Below are 18,660 nucleotides of genomic sequence, written 5' to 3'. Positions count from 1 at the left end.
CACAAAATTCCATTATCTGGGAAAATTTCATCATTAAAGTTCTTCAAAAAGAGGACATACTTATGACAATTAAGCTTCACCACGTTCTGGAGACACTTGGTGTAAATTAAGAACACATCTTCGTTCTTATGTTTTTCATTTTGCTTGTGCTTCTGGCTGCCAAGGGATGATCCTTCTTTCTTCCTCTTCCTGCTTCTTTGTTGAAAAAGGAGTGTTTGTAGAAAACAGATTATCAATACATTTCTTTCTGCCTGTATAAGTTCTTGAGGTTTAAAAATAAACATTTAGCGTTACTTTTTACAGGCGTGTATATCTGAGAGTTCAGTTAAATAATCTTAGCATTATTCCCAAACACTGTCTGTCGTGTAGTAAAACATTTCGTTTTTACATTCAGTACTTGTAATAGTTGATGAAATATAACTCATTTCAGCAGATGCTGTGTACTCTATGAGGTGGTACTAAGGTGACAAAAATGAAAACACTGCAGTTGTTGCTTTTCAAGGAACTCACATCTGTGGGAAGAGAAAGATGGAGCAAAATCTGTTCATGACAAGGAGCAAGGAGGTTAGGGAACGTTTCAGAGCAGTTTGGATGTTTGACTTGAGCCTTGAAAGATGTAACAGTTCAACAAGTCAGAAGAGGAAAGATGGAGCAGGATGACCATCCTGGCAGAGTAGAGAGTACAGAAGGAGTGAGAGTGGTGTGTGGGAGGATTTCTGGTCATCTGACCTGGGGAGTACCTGAGGGATGTGATGGAGATCATTGGGGTGAGATTGGCATCTCAAATATGGGTCAGATCGTGAAGGACTTTGAATACTTTGCTAGGTGTTTAGGGTATGATGTTGGCAGTGTTGATAGCAGAGAAAGTTTTGTTTTGTTTTGTTTTTTAATTTATTTACTTATTTGGCTGCACCGGGTCTTAGTTGCAGCACGCATTATCTTCGTTGCTGCGTGCGAATTCCTAGTTGTAGCATGTGGGATCTAGTTCCCTGACCAGGGATCGAACCCAGGCACCCCGCATTGGGAGCGTGGAGTCTTAGCCACTGGACCAGCAGGGAATTCCCCAGAGAATGTTTTTAAAGAGGGAATGACATGATCTATTGTGGGTTGCAGAAAGACAATCTGAGTTCTGACCAAGTAATATCCAGGCTTTTTTTTTTTCTTTTTAATAAATTTATTTATTTATTTTTGGCTGCATTGGGTCTTCGTTGCAGTGCTTGGCCTTCTCACTGAGGTGGCTTCTCTCGTTGCGGAGCACGGGCCGTAGAGCACGTGGGCTTCAGTAGTTGTGGCATGCAGGCTCTAGAGCACAGGCTCAGCAGTTGTGGCACACAGGCTTAGTTGCTCCACCGCATGTGGGATCTTCCCAGACCAGGGATCGAACCTGTGTCCCCTGCATCGGCAGGCGGACTCTCAACCACTTCGCCACCAGGGAAGCCCTATCCAGGCTTTTTAAACCTAGCCCATCACTATACTAAACTATGAGCTTCTTATAAGTAGAGTTTCTTGTCATCCACTCCAAACTATTTTTGTTTTTTAATTTTTATTGGAGTATAGTTGCTTTACAGTGTTGTGTCAGTTTCTGCTGTACCGTAAAGTGAATCAGTTATACGTGTACATATATCCACTCGTTTTTAGATTTCCTTCCCATTTAGGTCACCACAGAGCACTGAGTAGCGTTCCCTGTGCTAAACAGTAGGTTCTCATTAGTTATCTATTTTATATATAGTGGTGTATATATGTCAATCCCAGTCTCCCAATTCGTCCCAACCCCTCCCCCCTTCCCTGCTTGGTAACCATAAATTTGTTCTCTACACCTGTGACCCACTCCAAACAATTAAACCTGAATCTCTGGGACCTGGGATTCAGAATTTTGAAAATGTTCTCTAGGTGATTCAGATTAGCTCACTTGGAAATCAGTGATTTCAGTTATGGTTAAAAATATTTAATTTTGGTTAACTTTGTTTCACCACCCTACAGACTGGTAATAACAGCAACAAAGATGGGTCTAATCATAAAGCTGAAAGTGGAGCTCTAATAGAAGCTGCGAAGTCAAAGATACATCAGGTAGCATAAATTTTAAGAGAAGTTATATGTGACATGTATTTACTAGTAGTTAATGAATGATGAAGAATGTGATAGATCATTGAGAGCAGTAAATAATTCAAGGCATGTATGCTTATTTGGCTTTGAAGTATTACAGTTTAGAAGCATGTTTATCCTTCTAAATATATTTTGCTCAGGATGATAATGCAATGTTATTTCTTTTACTTCTCTATAGAAAATTGAGAGAAATGGCCTGGGAATGTATTGGATGATAAAAATCAGTTTGTAGAATTTTAAAATTCATTGTTAGTTAGCCATATGCAGTTAAGAATTAATAGGATTTTTGCTTGGAACTTAGTTATAAATTTCATCCTGCCATGTTTTAGTTTTTAAAAGTATATTCCAAGAGTACAATAAAAATAGATTATTTAAGATAATTTTAAACTCGCTTTTGCAAGTAACTGGTATAACTGTTGTGAACAGATTGGGCTTAATTTTCTTGACTAGAAAGTAAAATTGCTTCAGCATCTGTAAATCCACTACAGTTCCTACATACTAGCGTTTTTCCTTTGACAGTATAAAGTAAGAGCGTATATCCAAATGAAGTCCCTGAAGGCATGCAAAAGGGAAATCAAGTCTGTCATGAACACAGCTGGGAATGTAAGTTTCTTCTTAAGTTTTCTCTTTTTTTTTTCAATTAGCAGCTTTTATGTCGTAAATTTTCTTATTTGGACAATATCAGTTTTAAATAATTTATCACAGTCTATTATAGTGTATATATACTGCCAGCTGTAACCCTTTATACTGAGTTGTGAAGTAGTGATCATACTGTGTCTATAATTTAACATCATACTTTTCTCACTTAAAATTATAACAAGCATTTCCCTTTGGTATATAGCCTTCAAAACCACCATTTTGAATAGCTGTCCAGAATTCTTTGAGTGGTTTATCACAATTCACTTAAACATTTACTGTTATTAGACACTTTAGGATTTTTTTAGATTATACTCAAAACATTTATTAAAGATAAACAGTTTGGTTGTAGCCCAAACCTGCCCCTTCCAAATGATCTTTGGCTTGACAATACCTTCAGTTTGATTAGTGCCAGAGTACTTGAGTTATAATTACTCCTTCATTTCCCTCCACCCCATCCCTCCACTAATAAGTAATTTTTTTAAAGACAGTAGAGGGAAAGTTTAGGAAAACTGTTAATTAAAAGTGTGAAATCATAAAGAGATACGGTTTATAGAAGGAATAGTTCAGGAAAATTGACTCTAGAAATCTCAGGCAGGATCTAGATTGGCCACTGGGTCAGTTTTACTCAGGTGATTTTTGAGAACACTTGCAGCCTAGGCCTGAAGGGTAGACTTGAGGCTAAGAGGGAAAGGCTTAAGTATAAGTAGCCAGCCAGCCGTTATCAAACCTTTTTTGGGAGAAAAGACATGATTCCCTTCCTTAAAGTATACCATCATCAGAGGGGAGAGACAAACAGGAAAATAAACAATTGTTAGTCATACCCAAATCAGGGAAAACTTCAGGAGGAAGTTTTAGGAGAAGCAAAAGGTGGTCTGTGATCTAAAGCATGATTTTTGTAACAGCAAGATTAGCCCTTGAAAATAAGGAATTCTGTTAGGGAATTTTTCCATTCATAAAATGACACTTTTTTCCCCCACTTGGAAAAGCATTTGATTATTTGTACTTCTTTGGGTTCTAATGGAGGTGTATTTATATCCTAAAAAATAAGGGAGATCACCAGTCTCTGTAATAACCATTAAAATGAAGGACTTAGTTTCTGCTGTTACATTGGCTTTCAATTAATAGTGTAATAGATGAAGACAGTCAGTGGATATTTTGCAGACTGTATTCTTACTCATATATGTTATATGTATTTTTTTAGGTAGACCTTTAATAATTCAGTTTGTAAAGTGCTCTCTGCCAGGTTTCATTGTTTTAGATTGTGAGAGCGATGGAAAGCTCAGAGACCATAGTTTTTGTGACCGTGGCTTAAGTGACTCATGTATGCCCTTGACCACATGCCAGTGCAACAGTCTGATTATGATCTCACATTAGGCATCTGAGTACAAACTGTAAGAAACTTATGTTTTCTTTACAGTCTGCACCCTCCCTGTTTCTTAAAAGCAATTTTGAGTACTTAAGAGGCAATTATCGAAAAGCTGTGAAGCTGTTGAATAGTTCAAACATTGCTGAGCATCCAGGATTCATGAAAACAGGTAAAAGAAAATTGTGAAGTTTGGGTATTTTCTTCCTGACTCTTATGCCTTGTTTCTTGGTTTTTTTCCCTAGACTGCTGTTCAGAGTGATTTTTGCTAATTTTTTAAATGAAAATGTTTTATTATTGCTGCTTCAGAAAATTCCTGGTATTTTATTACTCATTTCCATTTTAAAAGAAACCTCCCTTCTTATTTTACTTTTCTTTCACTTCATATGCTCTTTATATCATTTTGGTTTTAATACCAGCTTAGAAATTCTGTCCAGGGCATAAGGTCCTTGGTCTTTTGCTTTGTGAAATGAGTCCTTTTAAGGAAATGAGATCATAATGTTTTTACTTTTCCCTTCTCTCCCATAAAAGCAGTGAATAATATGATACTAAAATGAAAGGTAGAATTTGTAGCTGTCATTTAAGTTCATATCATTGCTGTTTTATGGGGAAGAAGGAAAATCAGTTTATTCAAGAAATGAGGTTAAACTATTTTTTTTAAGATTTTTTTTTTTAATGGGGCCCATTTTAAAAATCTCTATTGGGACTTCCCTGGTGGCACAGTTGTTAGGAATCTGCCTGCCAATTCAGGGGACACGGGTTCAAGCCCTAGTCTGGGAAGATCCCACATGCCGCAGAGCAGCTAAGCCCGTGTGCCACAAATATTGAGCCTGCGCTCTAGAGCCCGCGTGCCACAACTACTGAAGTCCGCGTGCCCTAGAGCCTGTGCTTTGCAACAAGAGAAGCCACCACAATGAAAAGCCCGCGCACCACAATGAAGAGTAACCCTCGCTCGCCGCAACTAGAGAAAGCCCGCACACAGCAACAAAGACCCAACACAGCCAAAAATAAATAAATAAAAATTTTAAAAAGACATAAATAAATAAATTTATTTTTTTAAAAAAAAATCTAATTAAAGTCTCTATTGAATTTGCTACAGTATTGCTTCTGTTTTATGTTTTGGTTTTTGGCCACGAGGCATGTGGGATCTTAGCTCCCCAACCAGGGATCGAACCCACACCCCCTGCATTAGAAGGCGAAGTCTTTAACCACTGGACCACCAGGGAAGTCCCAAGGTTAAACTATTGAAAATATTTTGTACCAAGTTCAGAATGCAAAGGATGAATATAGTGTTTGTTTCGTTTGAGATTCTATTCAGACCAATGCACAGAACACACATGCAAACATACTCAAACCTTCCCGCATTCACCCCTTCAGTTCAGTGGAGTCATAGAGGATGGAGAAAGTCAGTTTTTTCCATTATAATTCTCTTGGGTACTCCATTTGTTCTGAGTACCCATTTCTGATTCTGTTAAATTTTTATTTTTCATGTTTTTATTGTCATAGTTTCTCCTCAGAGACCCTGTAATACCCAAACTGGAACGGTCTCTCAGACTAAAAAGGTAATATACATTGCAGAAATTTTACTTAGAATTGTCTTGACACAGATTTCAGAATTTCAGATATTGTCAGTCTTTAAAATGGAGCAGGACATGTAGTCGACTAGTCAACAGTTATGATAATCTAATAGGATAGATTTTATATATAGTTATATACTTTAATGTATTGATATTTTTCATAGTATTAATTTTAAAATCTTTAATTTGCTTCCCACACATAAAATTCAGTGTTTGCTGCTGATAAAATAGGCTTATTAGAGAAGATTTGGGAATAGAATTTCTCCTAAATTGTTCATAATGCCACTCGCCAGAAGCAACCTCCTTTAAAACATATTAATGTATTTCTTACTCTTTTTTCCTCCGCCTAGTTTTTTTTTCTTTCTTAAATATTCTCATTGTTTAATTTTAAAACATATCAGAGGCCAACCTTTAATTTTTAGCATTCAATGAATATTCTGATTATTAATTTTATCAATCTAGTTGGGTGTTTTACATCATTGAGGAAAAGACAGACTATCAGTAAATTGTTTTGGAATGTTTGGGAAACCATTTAGAAAAAAACAATTTAGAGGGCTTCCCTGGTGGCGCAGTGGTTGAGAGTCCGCCTGCCGATGCAGGGGACACGGGTTCGTGCCCCAGTCTGAGAAGATCCCACATGCTGCAGAGCAGCTGGGCCCGTGAGCCATGGCCGTTGAGCCTGCGTGTCTGGAGCCTGTGCTCTGCAACGGGAGAGGCCACAACAGTGAGAGGCCCGCATACCAAAAAAAAAACAAAAAAAAACATTTTATAAAAACATGGATTGCTTTCATTACACCAAAATAAAATCTAGAGAGATGCAGGATTATAATGTAAAAATAAAATCATAAAAACAGCAAAAGAAAACTTGGATGAATATTTTGTTTTTGTGGTGGGGAAGCCTCGATTAAACATTATCCAAAATCTAAGAACCATACAATTTAGAAAAGATTACCAAATTTGACCACATAAAAATGTAAAACTTTTTATGATTGAAAACATAAGCATACACACACACTCTGAACCAAGTCACAAGACAGATGACAAACTGGCAGTGGAGGGAAATAATTGAAACAGATGTGACAGAAGGTTTCTATAACATACACACTAGCAGGTAACCAATAGGAAAAACATCTGTAACCAGATTTTTTAAATGGGTAAAGAGCAGGAAGAGCCAAGTGTACAGGATAAGAAATACAAATGCCCAACACACATGGGAAGATAGATGCTCAGCTATAGTCATATTTAAAGGAGTGTGAATGGAAAGAAGAGTGGAGACTTAAGAGTTGAACAAAGCAAAGCAGGATTTTCCATGTTCTGTTTATATACTCTTGCTATTCTTCATTTAACATATTTTGACTGTTTCTGTAGCTTGCTGCATTCCTTCCAGTTTGTACATAATATTTTGTTGTGCGGATGCAGTGCATACATATGTTACTAATAAATACTTCTTGTCCTTTGCATTTTTGTATTATTTGCCTATGATTATTAAAAGTTAAATCAGAAGAAAAAACTAAACAGGCTAACAAAATCAATATGCAGGATTGATTTATCACCTTTAATAAGAGATTTTAAGAGAAAAGGAATTTACAAAATTTTCATGTTTCCTAAATTTCAAATGCCTTGTAAACTGTTCTGTAAGGACTGAGTAGAATTGCATATATAATTAACTCTTGCTTGCTAAGCCTGATTCTTGTATGATATGTAGCAGCAGTAAAATTTGTGGATAAACTTATGTATGTTTTTCTCAGGTGAATGCTTGAGGTGCATGTTCTGGAATAATCTTGGTTGTATCCATTTTGCCATGAGCAAGCACAATTTGGGAATTTTCTACTTTAAAAAGGCTCTGCAGGAGAACGACAACGTCTGTGCACAGCTCAGTGCAGGTAGCACTGATCCAGGTAAGCCCATTAAAGGGGGACAGTTTATATTTTACTGCTTGAGGAAAATATGATTTTAAAGAGCAAGCATCTGGTTATAAAATGCATGCCATGTGTTCTTACATACACTTAACACCGATCCTGCCCAAAAGTTTGACTCGGGATTTTTAGTAGATGTTGCTCCTTTGAGTAATAATTAAAGAAGTTTAAGCTACATTCATTTTTTCATGGATTTGAAAGTCAGTAATCCCATATGGTAATGCTATAAAGCAAAATATTTTGCTAAGATTTCTTGACTGTGCCAAACTAGTTTTATTCTAGCTTCCTTTCAGAGTTTCAAATATGATACTGTTGACAGCACCTGACAATCTTTAAGCAAATTCCTAGAGTTTATTCCTTTAATATTCATAGGATGTGGATCCTTGATCTGAAATGCTTAAAATCAGGCAATTATTTAGCTTTTTAAAATATTTAAAAATTTTTTAATTTTTAAAAAATTATTTTTTAAAATATTTATGTATTTATTTATTTGGCTGCACCTGGTCTTAGTTGCAGCACACGGGATCTTTGCTGCCTCGTGTGGGCTCTCAGTTGCAGCATGCAGGACCTAGTTCCCTGCCCAGGGATCGAACCCAGGCCCCCTGCATTGGGAGCATGGAGTCTTAACCACTGGACGACCAGGGAAGTCCCGCTTTTTAAAATATTTTAAAGACTATTTAATTGATGGAAAATGTATCCCAAAAATCACAGTCTCTTTTTTTCTTTTTCTTTTTTTTTTTTTTTTGTGGCCACGCCACTCGGCTTGTGGGATCTTAGTTCCCCAACCAGGGATCAAACCTGGGCCCTGACAGTGAAAGTGCCAGGTCCTAACCACTGGTCTGCCAGGGAATTCCCTAGTCTCATTTTATTATGGCCTGCAAAAGTTAGAATAAGTGAGTGGGACTTCCCTGGTGGTACAGTGGTTAAGAATCTGCCTGCCAATGCAGGGGACACGGGTTCAATCCCTGGTCCGGGAAGATCCCACATGCGGCGGATCAACTAAGCCCGTGCACCACAACTACTGAGCCTGCACTCTAGAGCCCGCGAGCCACAACTACTGAGCCTACGAGCCACAACAACTGAGTCCGTGCACCTAGAGCCTGTGCTCCTTAACAAGAGAAGCCACCGCAGTGAGAAGCCCGCGCGCCGCAACGAAGAGTAGCCCCTGCTCGCCGCAACTAGGGAAAGCCCGTGTGCAGCAACCAAGACCCAACGCAGCCAAAAATAAATAATTAATTTTAAAAAAAAAGAATAAGTGAGTGAACAATAGTCACTGTAGGTATATAGTACATTAATTTTTTATTTCCGTGGTAAAGTTCCCTAACACCTAAGATTAACTGAATGTTTCTGGTTAAGAAAACACATAATGATAACATGGCTAACTGAACTGAAAGTGAAAAGGAGTGGAATCTTCTTGCAGGCTCTAAAAGTGTGCAAAGGTAGTGTAAGGTTCAGTGGAGTGAGAGTGGGTCTTTGCCTTCCTGGAACATTGTTGCCTGAGGAGCTGGTAATGAAAAGACACATCTCTGGCCCCACAAGCACAGACAACTGAGATGCCTCTGGAGGATATTTGTGGGGTTGGGGATGGAGATCATCACTGTGGTGAGAGCTGTTTACAACTTCAGATTGGGGATTGGGGTCATTGGTGTCAAAAAGGCAGTAGTTGAGTACTTAGTGGAATAAATGTTTTCAGTGGAGCTGTTATTTTAAATCTGATGATTCTCATCTGCTTTTTATCATCAGGCAAAAAATTTTCAGGAAGACCCATGTGTACATTACTAACCAACAAGAGGTATGAGTTGCTGTATAACTGTGGGATTCAGCTGCTTCACATTGGAAGGCCTCTTGCTGCATTTGAGTGTCTGATTGAAGCTGTTCAGGTTTACCATGCAAACCCCCGCCTCTGGCTGAGGCTGGCTGAGTGCTGCATTGCTGCCAATAAGGGGGTGAGTCTCTGTCTTTTTGAACCCCCACCCCACCCCCACTTGTTGCATAGAGAGCAATAAATACTTGGTAACATAAAGACCTCCTCCCCTTTTTAACTCTCAGGGAATTTGTAAAGATAGTCTTCTGTTCTTTATCAGTTGGACAAAATTTAGTTTCATGAAGTCATGTGTTCACTTTCTGACTCTTGGTGAGCACGGCAACATGTGTCAGCAGTCATGTTGAAAAGTTGAAGCCATTAAGAAGGTCATATCTGTTGAAACAGTGGTCTGCGAGCTGCTGGGGCAGGGGCCACGCCATCAGCTGGCGTGAGAGTGGTGTGTGCGCCCAGTGATTAAAGGAGGGCTGCTGATAACACAGTGAGTGTGGAAAGAACCGCATTATGCTGTGCTTCCTCCAGTGCCTGCAGGGTTTACTTTTGATTCAGTAAATGTTGTCGAGTTAGTGGATTACCAGGCTGTTTCTCTCTGACACGTGTTCATCCACGGTGGCCGTGAGAAATAGGCCAGTTTACACTAGTGTCCATGCCTAGATTATCTCCAAACGGCAGTTGGTGAAAGCCTTTTGAATCTCAAGTGGGGAGGGGTCAGTGGGAGGTAGGGGAAAGACAGGTTGTATCAGAATCACCAGACACCCCATTTCCTAGCCACCCCCTACCCCCCCGCCGTTGCTGGGCTCAGGCTCATCAGGTCTGTGGAGGTGGGGGGTATGGCATCCTGAGGTTTTGCTTGGCATGCTTGCCATAGGTGATAACACTTCCTGAAAAGCAACTACAGGAACTAAAGGGATTAAAGAGGTGTGTTTGCCTGGCAGTTTTCACACTTGATACTTAAAGTAGCTTATGATTTGAGTATGCCACTGGGGGAAGAGATGAATGTTGTCTTTGAGGCTTTAATGGTTTATTTCATTGTCTCTTTTAAGGGACAACATTCTTATTAGATAATTCTTAAATTAGCTGATAAACAACTCAAGGCAGAATTTACACTTTTTTAAAACAAAAGAATCTGTAGAAATTGCTTATTCTCTTTAATGTGATGAATTTAATCAGTGTTGGAGGCCTTAGTAAGGTTTAACATTTTCTTTTAAAATTACTTATTTTTAGAAATAGTACTTTTAGGATTGTCTTTCTTCTATGGATTTCATTCTGACGGTTTTTTCCTCCCATTTTTTCTGGAAAGTTCTAAATTTGTAACTTTTTTTTTTTTTTTTTTGCGGTGCGCGGGCCTCTCACTGTTGTGGCTTCTCCTGTTGTGGAGCACAGGCTCCAGACGCGCAAGCTCAGTGGCCATGGCTTACGGGCCCAGCCGCTCCGCGGCATGTGGGATCTTCCCGGACCGGGGCACGAACCCGTGTCCCCTGCATCGGCAGGCGGACTCTCAACCACTGCGCCACCAGGGAAGCCCTAAATTTGTAACTTTTAAACAATGGTAAAGATGACTTGGTTGCCATAGCTTGGTGGATACCAGAACACTCACAGTCTGTGCTACTAATAGGAAATTTGCTATAAACAATTATGTTTATCTTTGTGCTTCTCCTCTTTCTAAAACCTGAGGTGGGGAACTCCCTGGCTGTCCAGTGCTTTCACTACCAAGGGCCCACTTTCAGTCCCTGGTTGGGAAACTAAGATCCTGCAAGCTGCGCACAGCACGGCCAAAACCAAAAAAAGGACAGAAAAATAAAGTAAAATAAAACCTGAGGTGACCGAAAAGACAGTAAAAACAACCCCAAAATACACTTGAGGAAAATCCCAACAGGAAAAATTATGAACTCCAAATAAAATTTCATAACATTTATTTACTCAGGACAAAAGGGATGCTGAACAGAGCACTTTGTACCTTCCAAAATAAATTCATTTTTTAATAAACAGAACCAATTTAATTATTAAATTGGTGATGCCAAAGAGGTCATTTTGTCCTCATTATCTGATGCATGTTGTTTCAGACCTCTTCTGGCAGATGCAGAGTTTATGTTTACCTGGGCAGTGTATGATATATAAGAAAAGATTTGCTAGATAAAAAACATAGACTCAGGGACTTCCCTGGTGGCGCAGTGGTGAAGAATCCATCTACCAATGCAGGGGACCACGGGTTCAATCCCTGGTCGGGGAAGATCCCACGTGCTGCAGAGCATTTAAGCCCGTGTGCCACAACTACTAAGCCTGTGCTCTCGAGCCCACGAGCCACAGCTACTGAGTCCGCACACCACAGCTACTGAAGCCCACATGCCTAGGGCCCGTGCTCCACAACAAGAGAAGCCACCACAATGAGAAGCTCGCATACTGCAATGAAGAGTAACCCCTGCTCGCCGCAACTAGAGGAAGGCTACACGCAGCAACGAAGACCCAACGCAAGGCTACTTAGGACTTCCCTGGTGGTCCAGTGGTTAAGAATCCACCTTCCAATGCTGGGAACACAGGTTCAGTTCCTGGTCGGGGAACTAAGATCTCACATGCAGGGCAACTAAGCCCACGTGCCGCAACTACGCCGCAGCAGAAATCCCACGTGCCACAGCTAAGACCCGATGCAGCCAAATTCATTCATTCATTCATTCAAAATGGTAGAATTTCCTTCTTTCTAAAAAAAAGAGAGAAGGCTACTTAAAAAATCACCATGAACCATTTACTTTTCTGAAACTGTGCCGTTTATTTTTCTGAGTTCTGAAACTCGTATTTCTTGAGTGCAGTTCCTACTGCCAAGACACTATAAAATTGCAAATACTTTAATTACATATCATTATTTTACATTAAGACTGTTCTGGGGGCTTCCCTGGTGGCGCAGTGGTTAAGAATCTGCCTGCCAATACAAGGGACACGGGTTCGAGCCCTGGCCCTGGAAGATCCCACATGCCGCGGAGCAACTAAGCCTATGTGCCACAACTACTGAGCCTGAGCTCTAGAGCCCACGAGCCACAACTACTGAGCCCACATGCCACAACTACTGAAGCCTGCGCGCCTAGAGCCCGTGCTCTGAAACAAGAGAAGCCACGACAACGAGAAGCCCACGCGCCTCAAGGAAGACCCAACACAACAATAAATAAATAAATAAATAGATAAATAAATAAAGACTGTTCTGGCACACTTTTTTTGGCTACTGATCTATTATTGAAGCTGTGGTATATTATTGTGGAATTTTAGTTCCATCCAGATCTAGCCATCTGATCAGCTTCTACAGCCTTAAGGATCAGGGAAGAGAGTATGGACAAACCATCACAAATTTATCACCCCACCAGGAAAAAAGGTCAGAAGAGAAGGCCTTCCAATCATGGTTCAGAATATCCACTCTTTCTTATTTTTCACTAATGTTCCTTAGCCGCCTCCTCAAGACAAAATAGTTCCAGTCAGTTTTATTGTATTTTTTGTGTTACGTAATACTTTCTTTCTAAAATGAATCTACAAGTGAATCCTTGTTTTGCTTAAAGTCATACATATATGGAAGTACAACTATAAGAAAGTTCGGTTACGGAGCAAGAAGTAATAAGTAGTACAGAAACATTTGTATTTAGAGATGGACTTTTTGCAGGGCAGAGTTTATCTCTGCAAGTTCCTATGAATTGGCTCCATTTTGTTCCTGTGTATGAGAATCTGCAGGACTTTACAAAATGCAGGTAAATCAGAGACTTACAGTGAAGGGGGAAGATAAAGGAAATTGGCATCACCAGGCTCCTGTAGTGAGATGATGTACTGTAGTGAAATATCAAAAAAAAAAAAAAAAAACTATATGTATAAGTAGCTTTTACTATTTTCAGTTTAATGTTTACAGGGCTTTAGAATTTTAATTTTTTAGAAGGTAAGAATTGTGCCCACGTAAATTTTGACATATATAGCTTGTTAGTATGTATATGTTGTTGACACTTATAATTAAAACTTTCAATTAAGAAGGAAAAGATCTGTGTTTTAGGAAGTGTAGCTGCTTCCCTTCTCTTGTTCACTGTGTTTTTGTGGCTTTTATTTTCCTTACTCTGACATCGACGTGCCCATCACATGCAGCATGGCGCCTGGGGCACAGAATGGTCCAAATAAATGATTCTAAATAAATGCTTGAGTCATTCTTTTTTTTCTTTAATACATTCTTTTTTTATATATATTCTTTTCCATTATGGTTTATCATAGGATACTGAATGTAGTTCTCTGTGCTGTGCTATATAGTAGGACCTTGTTAGTTGAGTCATTCTTTTTTTTTTGGACGCACCTTGTGGCATGTGGGATCTTAGTTCCCTGACAAGGGATCAAACCCGCACCCCCTGCAGTGGAAGCACAGAGTCCCACTTGAGTCATTCTTTTTTTTTTTTTTTTTTGCTGTACACGGGCCCCTCACTGCTGTGGCCTCTCCCATCGCAGAGCACAGGCTCCGGACGGGCAGGCCCAGCAGCCATGGCTCACGGGCCCAGCTGCTCCGCAGCATGCGGGATCCTCCTGGACCGGGGCACGAACCCGCGTCCCCTGCATCGACAGGCGGACTCCCAACCACTGTGCCACCAGGGAAGCCCTTGAGTCATTCTTGAATTGCTTTTTTTCCTCAGAATTACTTTAGACCTTATACTAATAAAGTGTAGTGTATATTGCAGATTTTCAGACTCATGTACTCATCTCTTCACTACCAGACATTTCCTGTATCACCCAAAACTCCACATTGATCTTAAGAATCTTAAGGGTCTTAAGAATTTTCTTAGAGTAATTGTAAAAGGTACTGGATTATTTTTCATACCCCATCTTACAATTCCATTAAATTAATTGGAAATTATTTGTATTTTGTAGACTTCTGAACAAGAAACTAAAGGTCTTCCAAGTAAAAAAGGAATTGTACAGTCTATTGTTGGTCAAGGCTATCATCGTAAAATAGTTCTGGCATCACAGTCCATACAAAATACTGTATATAAGTAAGTATTTTGCTAAGAGAAAGTGTATAATAATATTTCATTGTAATGTTATGTATAAAAAATATGCTTAGGAATTACTTCATAGGAGGAGCCACTTTGTAATTAGATTTTATTGCTACTTCAAGAAATAGACTCCTATACGTAGGTATGTGGTGAATGTTATTTGACATATGATTTTGGTTTATTACATCCACGGGTGCTGAAATTGTTGACGCCCTAAGAAACGCTGGTCTATTCAGTGCCATTATTCAGAATGTCCAGAAGAGGGCATCTTGATGTTTCCTTTTTATATCGTTTATCATTGATACTTTTCATTTAGTTATTTTTATTTTCTCATAGTCCCTAAAGCTAATTCTTAATATCAGGATAAAAAAGTACTAACACATATATAAACAAAAGTATTATAAAGCTGTCACTTGTAGAACTACTTTTCAATTGAACAACTTTTAAATATGAACATCTTTATCTTTTACATAGATTCCAATTTGGCGTTGCTCTTATTTCTAAAGGAGTAGGCTTTGTAAGAAACTTGCTCCTTTTCTTCTTTTCCCAAAAATAAAATTGTTCACTACCATTTAAAAGTTTTCCCAAAGTTTTAAAAAAGTATCTGGCACACAATATTTTGCTCTTAATTTATTTCAACAATAATGCAGATTTCGTTCAAAAGACAAGTTAAAGCATCACTTTCCTACAGTTTCAAAATTGTTACTACTTTTCACTTTTTTCCCCCTAATAAAGCTGACTTAGTTTGATATATAAAACCAATAGGAAGTTATATAAAATCTCAACAAAGTTATAACGCTGCTTTTTCAAAATGTGTAAATAAGGTATTTCCAAAAGCAAACATCAACCAAAACAAGGCTCAAATGTGAAGAATCTACTTTCTTCCCTTCTTTCCAGTTCTGACTGTACCTGTCCTGGCCTTCACTACAATTTTCCTTGTCTATAACTCCCTTGTTAGTTTAACGTTGATGTTGCAGATATCCTTCAGGTTGTCTCCTAGCCTCAGTCCCATTCCTATAGACACAATGTGGTGTCTAATGTATATACTTGCAATCTATTATTTATACTTTTTATATCTTATACACAGACATACCTCCTTTTACTGCACTTTGCTGTATTGAGCTTTGCAGATGTTGCTTTTTTTGTGTTTTACAAACTGAAGGTTTGTGGCAACCCTGCATAGAGCAAGTCTGTTGGTGCCATTTTTCCAACAACAACTGCTCACTTTGTGTCTCTGTGTCACATTCTGGTAATTCTTGGAATATTTCAAACATTTTCATAATTATTTGTTATGGTAATCTGTGATCAGTGGTCATCAATGGTACTATTGCAAAAAAAAAATATTATGACTCGCTGAAGGCTCATGATGGTTAGCATTTTTTTTAACAAGTATTTTTTAAGGTATGTACATTGTTTTTTTAGACATAATGCTATTGCAGACTTAATAGACCACAGGGTAGTGTTTTATTGCAATCTTTGCTTTATTGTTTTATTGCAATCTTTGCTTTATTGTTTTATTGCAATCTTTGCTTTATTGTGGTGGTCTGGAACCGAACCTGTGATATCTCCAAGGTATGCCCGTATAATATTTAGGATTTGGGTTCTTTAGCATTCTCTTATAACTGCTTATATTCAAATTTCTACCTCTTAGATGGCAAAGTTTTTATTTACAGTTATATTGGTTTTATTCCTGATAATAGAAAAGTTTTATTTATTGTTTTTGTTTTCTTAGCTAACTTGGTTTTGTTCTTTTAGTGATGGACAGTCTTCAGCCATTCCTGTAGCCAGTATGGAGTTTGCAGCCATTTGTCTCAGAAATGCCTTGTTGCTGTTACCTGAAGAACAGCAAGATCCAAAGCAGGAAAATGGGTCTAAAAATAGTAATCAATTAGGTGGCAACACAGAGAGCAGCGAAAGCAGTGACACTTGCAGGTATTCTGACCCCTTTGACCTCCCTTGGTGAAATCTTTAGGACTTCATTAGTCAGCCTCTGTCTTGTAGTTGAATTCCTGAAATCTGCAGCCTGAATTTCCAAAGTTCTCTGTTTTGAGTAATAAGAAAGGAAAGTATGAATGTTTAAGTATTTCTGGAAGAGAGAAATAAGGTGAAGCCTAAGTGAGGAAAGAACCTTAAACGAGACAAGTTGAAAGTCACAGCTTTTCACTGCCAGGAGGAATCACTGCAAGAAATCCGGTTGCTGTCAGAAATGGCTTTTTTTTCTTTAACTTTTATTAAAATAAATACTTAAGTCCCTAAAACTTCTCTTTTCTTACTGTCTTCTGCCTTTTCTCTTAACATACTGTAAACCACTGACCTCCAGAACATTTCTATACATTTCTGGTTTCCTACTATCAATTAAATATTATGCCAATCTATAGAAATAGGGAGAGTTTATCTAGTAATAAAACAAACACCATTATATGTAGAGAGTTCTTTTTTCACATGGCACCTTTAAACTCAAGTCTTCCATCTCAGCATTTTTTCTTGATTATAGTAGAAAAACATGTTTATTATAGAAAATTTGAAGCAAAATTGTGGAATGGTTTTTCCTCCATCAAGGGGTTATGCTTTACTATACTTAGTAAAAGACAGAAGAATGAGAAATGTGTGAAAATACTGGAGTGGTTTCCTTTGTATAGTAGAGATATTTTTTCTGTTAAGAGACTTTTTTTTTTTTTGTGGTACGCGGGCCTCTCACTGTTGTGGCCTCTCCCGTTGCGGAGCACAGGCTCCAGAAGTGCAGGCTCCGGACGCGCAGGCTCAACGGCCATGGCTCATGGGCCCAGCCGCTCCGCAGCATGTGGGATCTTCCCGGACTGGGGCACAAACCCGTGTCCCCTGCATCGGCAGGCGGACTCTCAACCACTGCGCTACCAGGGAAGCCCTGTTAGAGACTTTTTAAAGAGGTATCATGTACTGGGAAAAAGAAACTCAATATGCAGTGTAGCTTTAACATGTTAGTGATACCAAGTTACTACGCATTTTTCAATGTTTTGGTTCTTTTACACTTTTTTCATAAAAAGTTGCATGGGAGTGGGTATAGGGAAACAAAATTTTACATTTAATTGTTTATTCATGTGCTTCATAATTAGCAGCCTATCTTTATTTTAGCAGTAAAAGCCACGATGGAGATAAATGCATTCCAGCTCCACCTTCTTCCCCATTGAGAAAACAGGAATTAGAAAACTTAAAGTGAGTATCTAAACAAAATTAGCATTGTATCTACTAAGTAAGCACATTGTTTATCTCATTTATTTTGTTAATGTTATGAATTATGCTGATTAAATGTCAAATATTAAACCAACCTTTCAATCTTGTGACTAAACCATACTAGTCAGGATTTATTACCTTTTTTATAAATTGTTAGATTGGATCTGTTAATATTTTGTGAGGAATATTTGCTTCCATGTTCACAAGGAAGGGTGGTCCATGCTTTTCTTTCTTAAGGTGTCTTGGTTAGGTTTTAGTTTCAGAGTTATGCTGAACATATGAGTGAGTTGGGAAGTGCTTCCTCTGTTTTCTGAAAGAGTTTATATAAGATAGGTATTGCTCCTTCCTCAAACGTTTGATAGAATTCATCAGTGAAACCATCTGGCATAGGTTTTCTTTGCGGGAAAGTTTCGATAATGAATTCAAGTTCTTCAATCGATGAGTGCTCTTCAGATTTTCTATTTCATCTGTGTCAGTTTGGTTAAGTTATATTTTTGTCTGTGTAGATTATAAGCCCCATTATTTTTGCTTTGAACAGTCATATATATGTTAAAAGGAACAGAGTAGTCTTTTATGTTTAGCCACATGAGTACCATTTCCTGATGATTCTAGTTTTCATATAAGATAGCAAGCATTTCCCTTCAGTCTGAAGATCTCCCTTCTGCATTTCTAATAGTACAGGTCTTTGTTTTTCTAAGGTTTTGTGTTTTTTTGTTTGTTTTTTCTTTTTTAAATCTAGAATTGTCTTTATTTCATCTTTATTCTTGCAGGATGTTTTCACTGAATACAGTATTTTAGGTTTTGTTTTTGTTTTCTTTTTAGTCAGCTCTTTCAGGATGTCACTGCATTATCTTCTGGCCTCCACTGTCTGATCACAGCCATTGTATTGTAGGTGCCATTTTTCTGTCAACATAGATTGTCTTTGTTTTTCAGCAGTTAGACTATGATGAGTCTAAGTGTGATTTTCTTTGTTTGTACTCTTCCTTGGGGTTATCTTTCTTAAGTCTATAAATTTATCTTTCAACAAATT

At 38.4% G+C, this 18,660-nt stretch overlaps 1 protein-coding gene across 4 annotated transcripts in view; it reads left to right on the top strand.

The window, feature by feature from the left end:
• CNOT10 (CCR4-NOT transcription complex subunit 10) overlaps positions 1–18,660 on the top strand; it is a 63,404-nt gene that overhangs the window by 21,196 nt on the left and 23,548 nt on the right. For 3 of the 4 annotated variants that reach the window (XM_060162456.1, XM_060162458.1, XM_060162459.1), the window contains 8 exons: positions 1,981–2,067; positions 2,623–2,706; positions 4,160–4,277; positions 7,431–7,580; positions 9,342–9,544; positions 14,296–14,417; positions 16,176–16,352; positions 17,532–17,612. In XM_060162456.1, the coding sequence (XP_060018439.1) occupies positions 1,981–2,067; positions 2,623–2,706; positions 4,160–4,277; positions 7,431–7,580; positions 9,342–9,544; positions 14,296–14,417; positions 16,176–16,352; positions 17,532–17,612 (1,022 nt within the window). The remainder of the gene's footprint in view (positions 1–1,980; positions 2,068–2,622; positions 2,707–4,159; positions 4,278–7,430; positions 7,581–9,341; positions 9,545–14,295; positions 14,418–16,175; positions 16,353–17,531; positions 17,613–18,660) is intronic. The other variant, XM_060162457.1, reaches the window with a different exon arrangement.

Source organism: Lagenorhynchus albirostris, chromosome 10 (assembly GCF_949774975.1).
Source record: "Lagenorhynchus albirostris chromosome 10, mLagAlb1.1, whole genome shotgun sequence".
NCBI lineage: Eukaryota > Metazoa > Chordata > Mammalia > Artiodactyla > Delphinidae > Lagenorhynchus > Lagenorhynchus albirostris.
The sequence above is the reverse complement of the archived record's forward strand: the minus strand, read 5'-3'. Positions and strand labels throughout refer to the sequence as shown.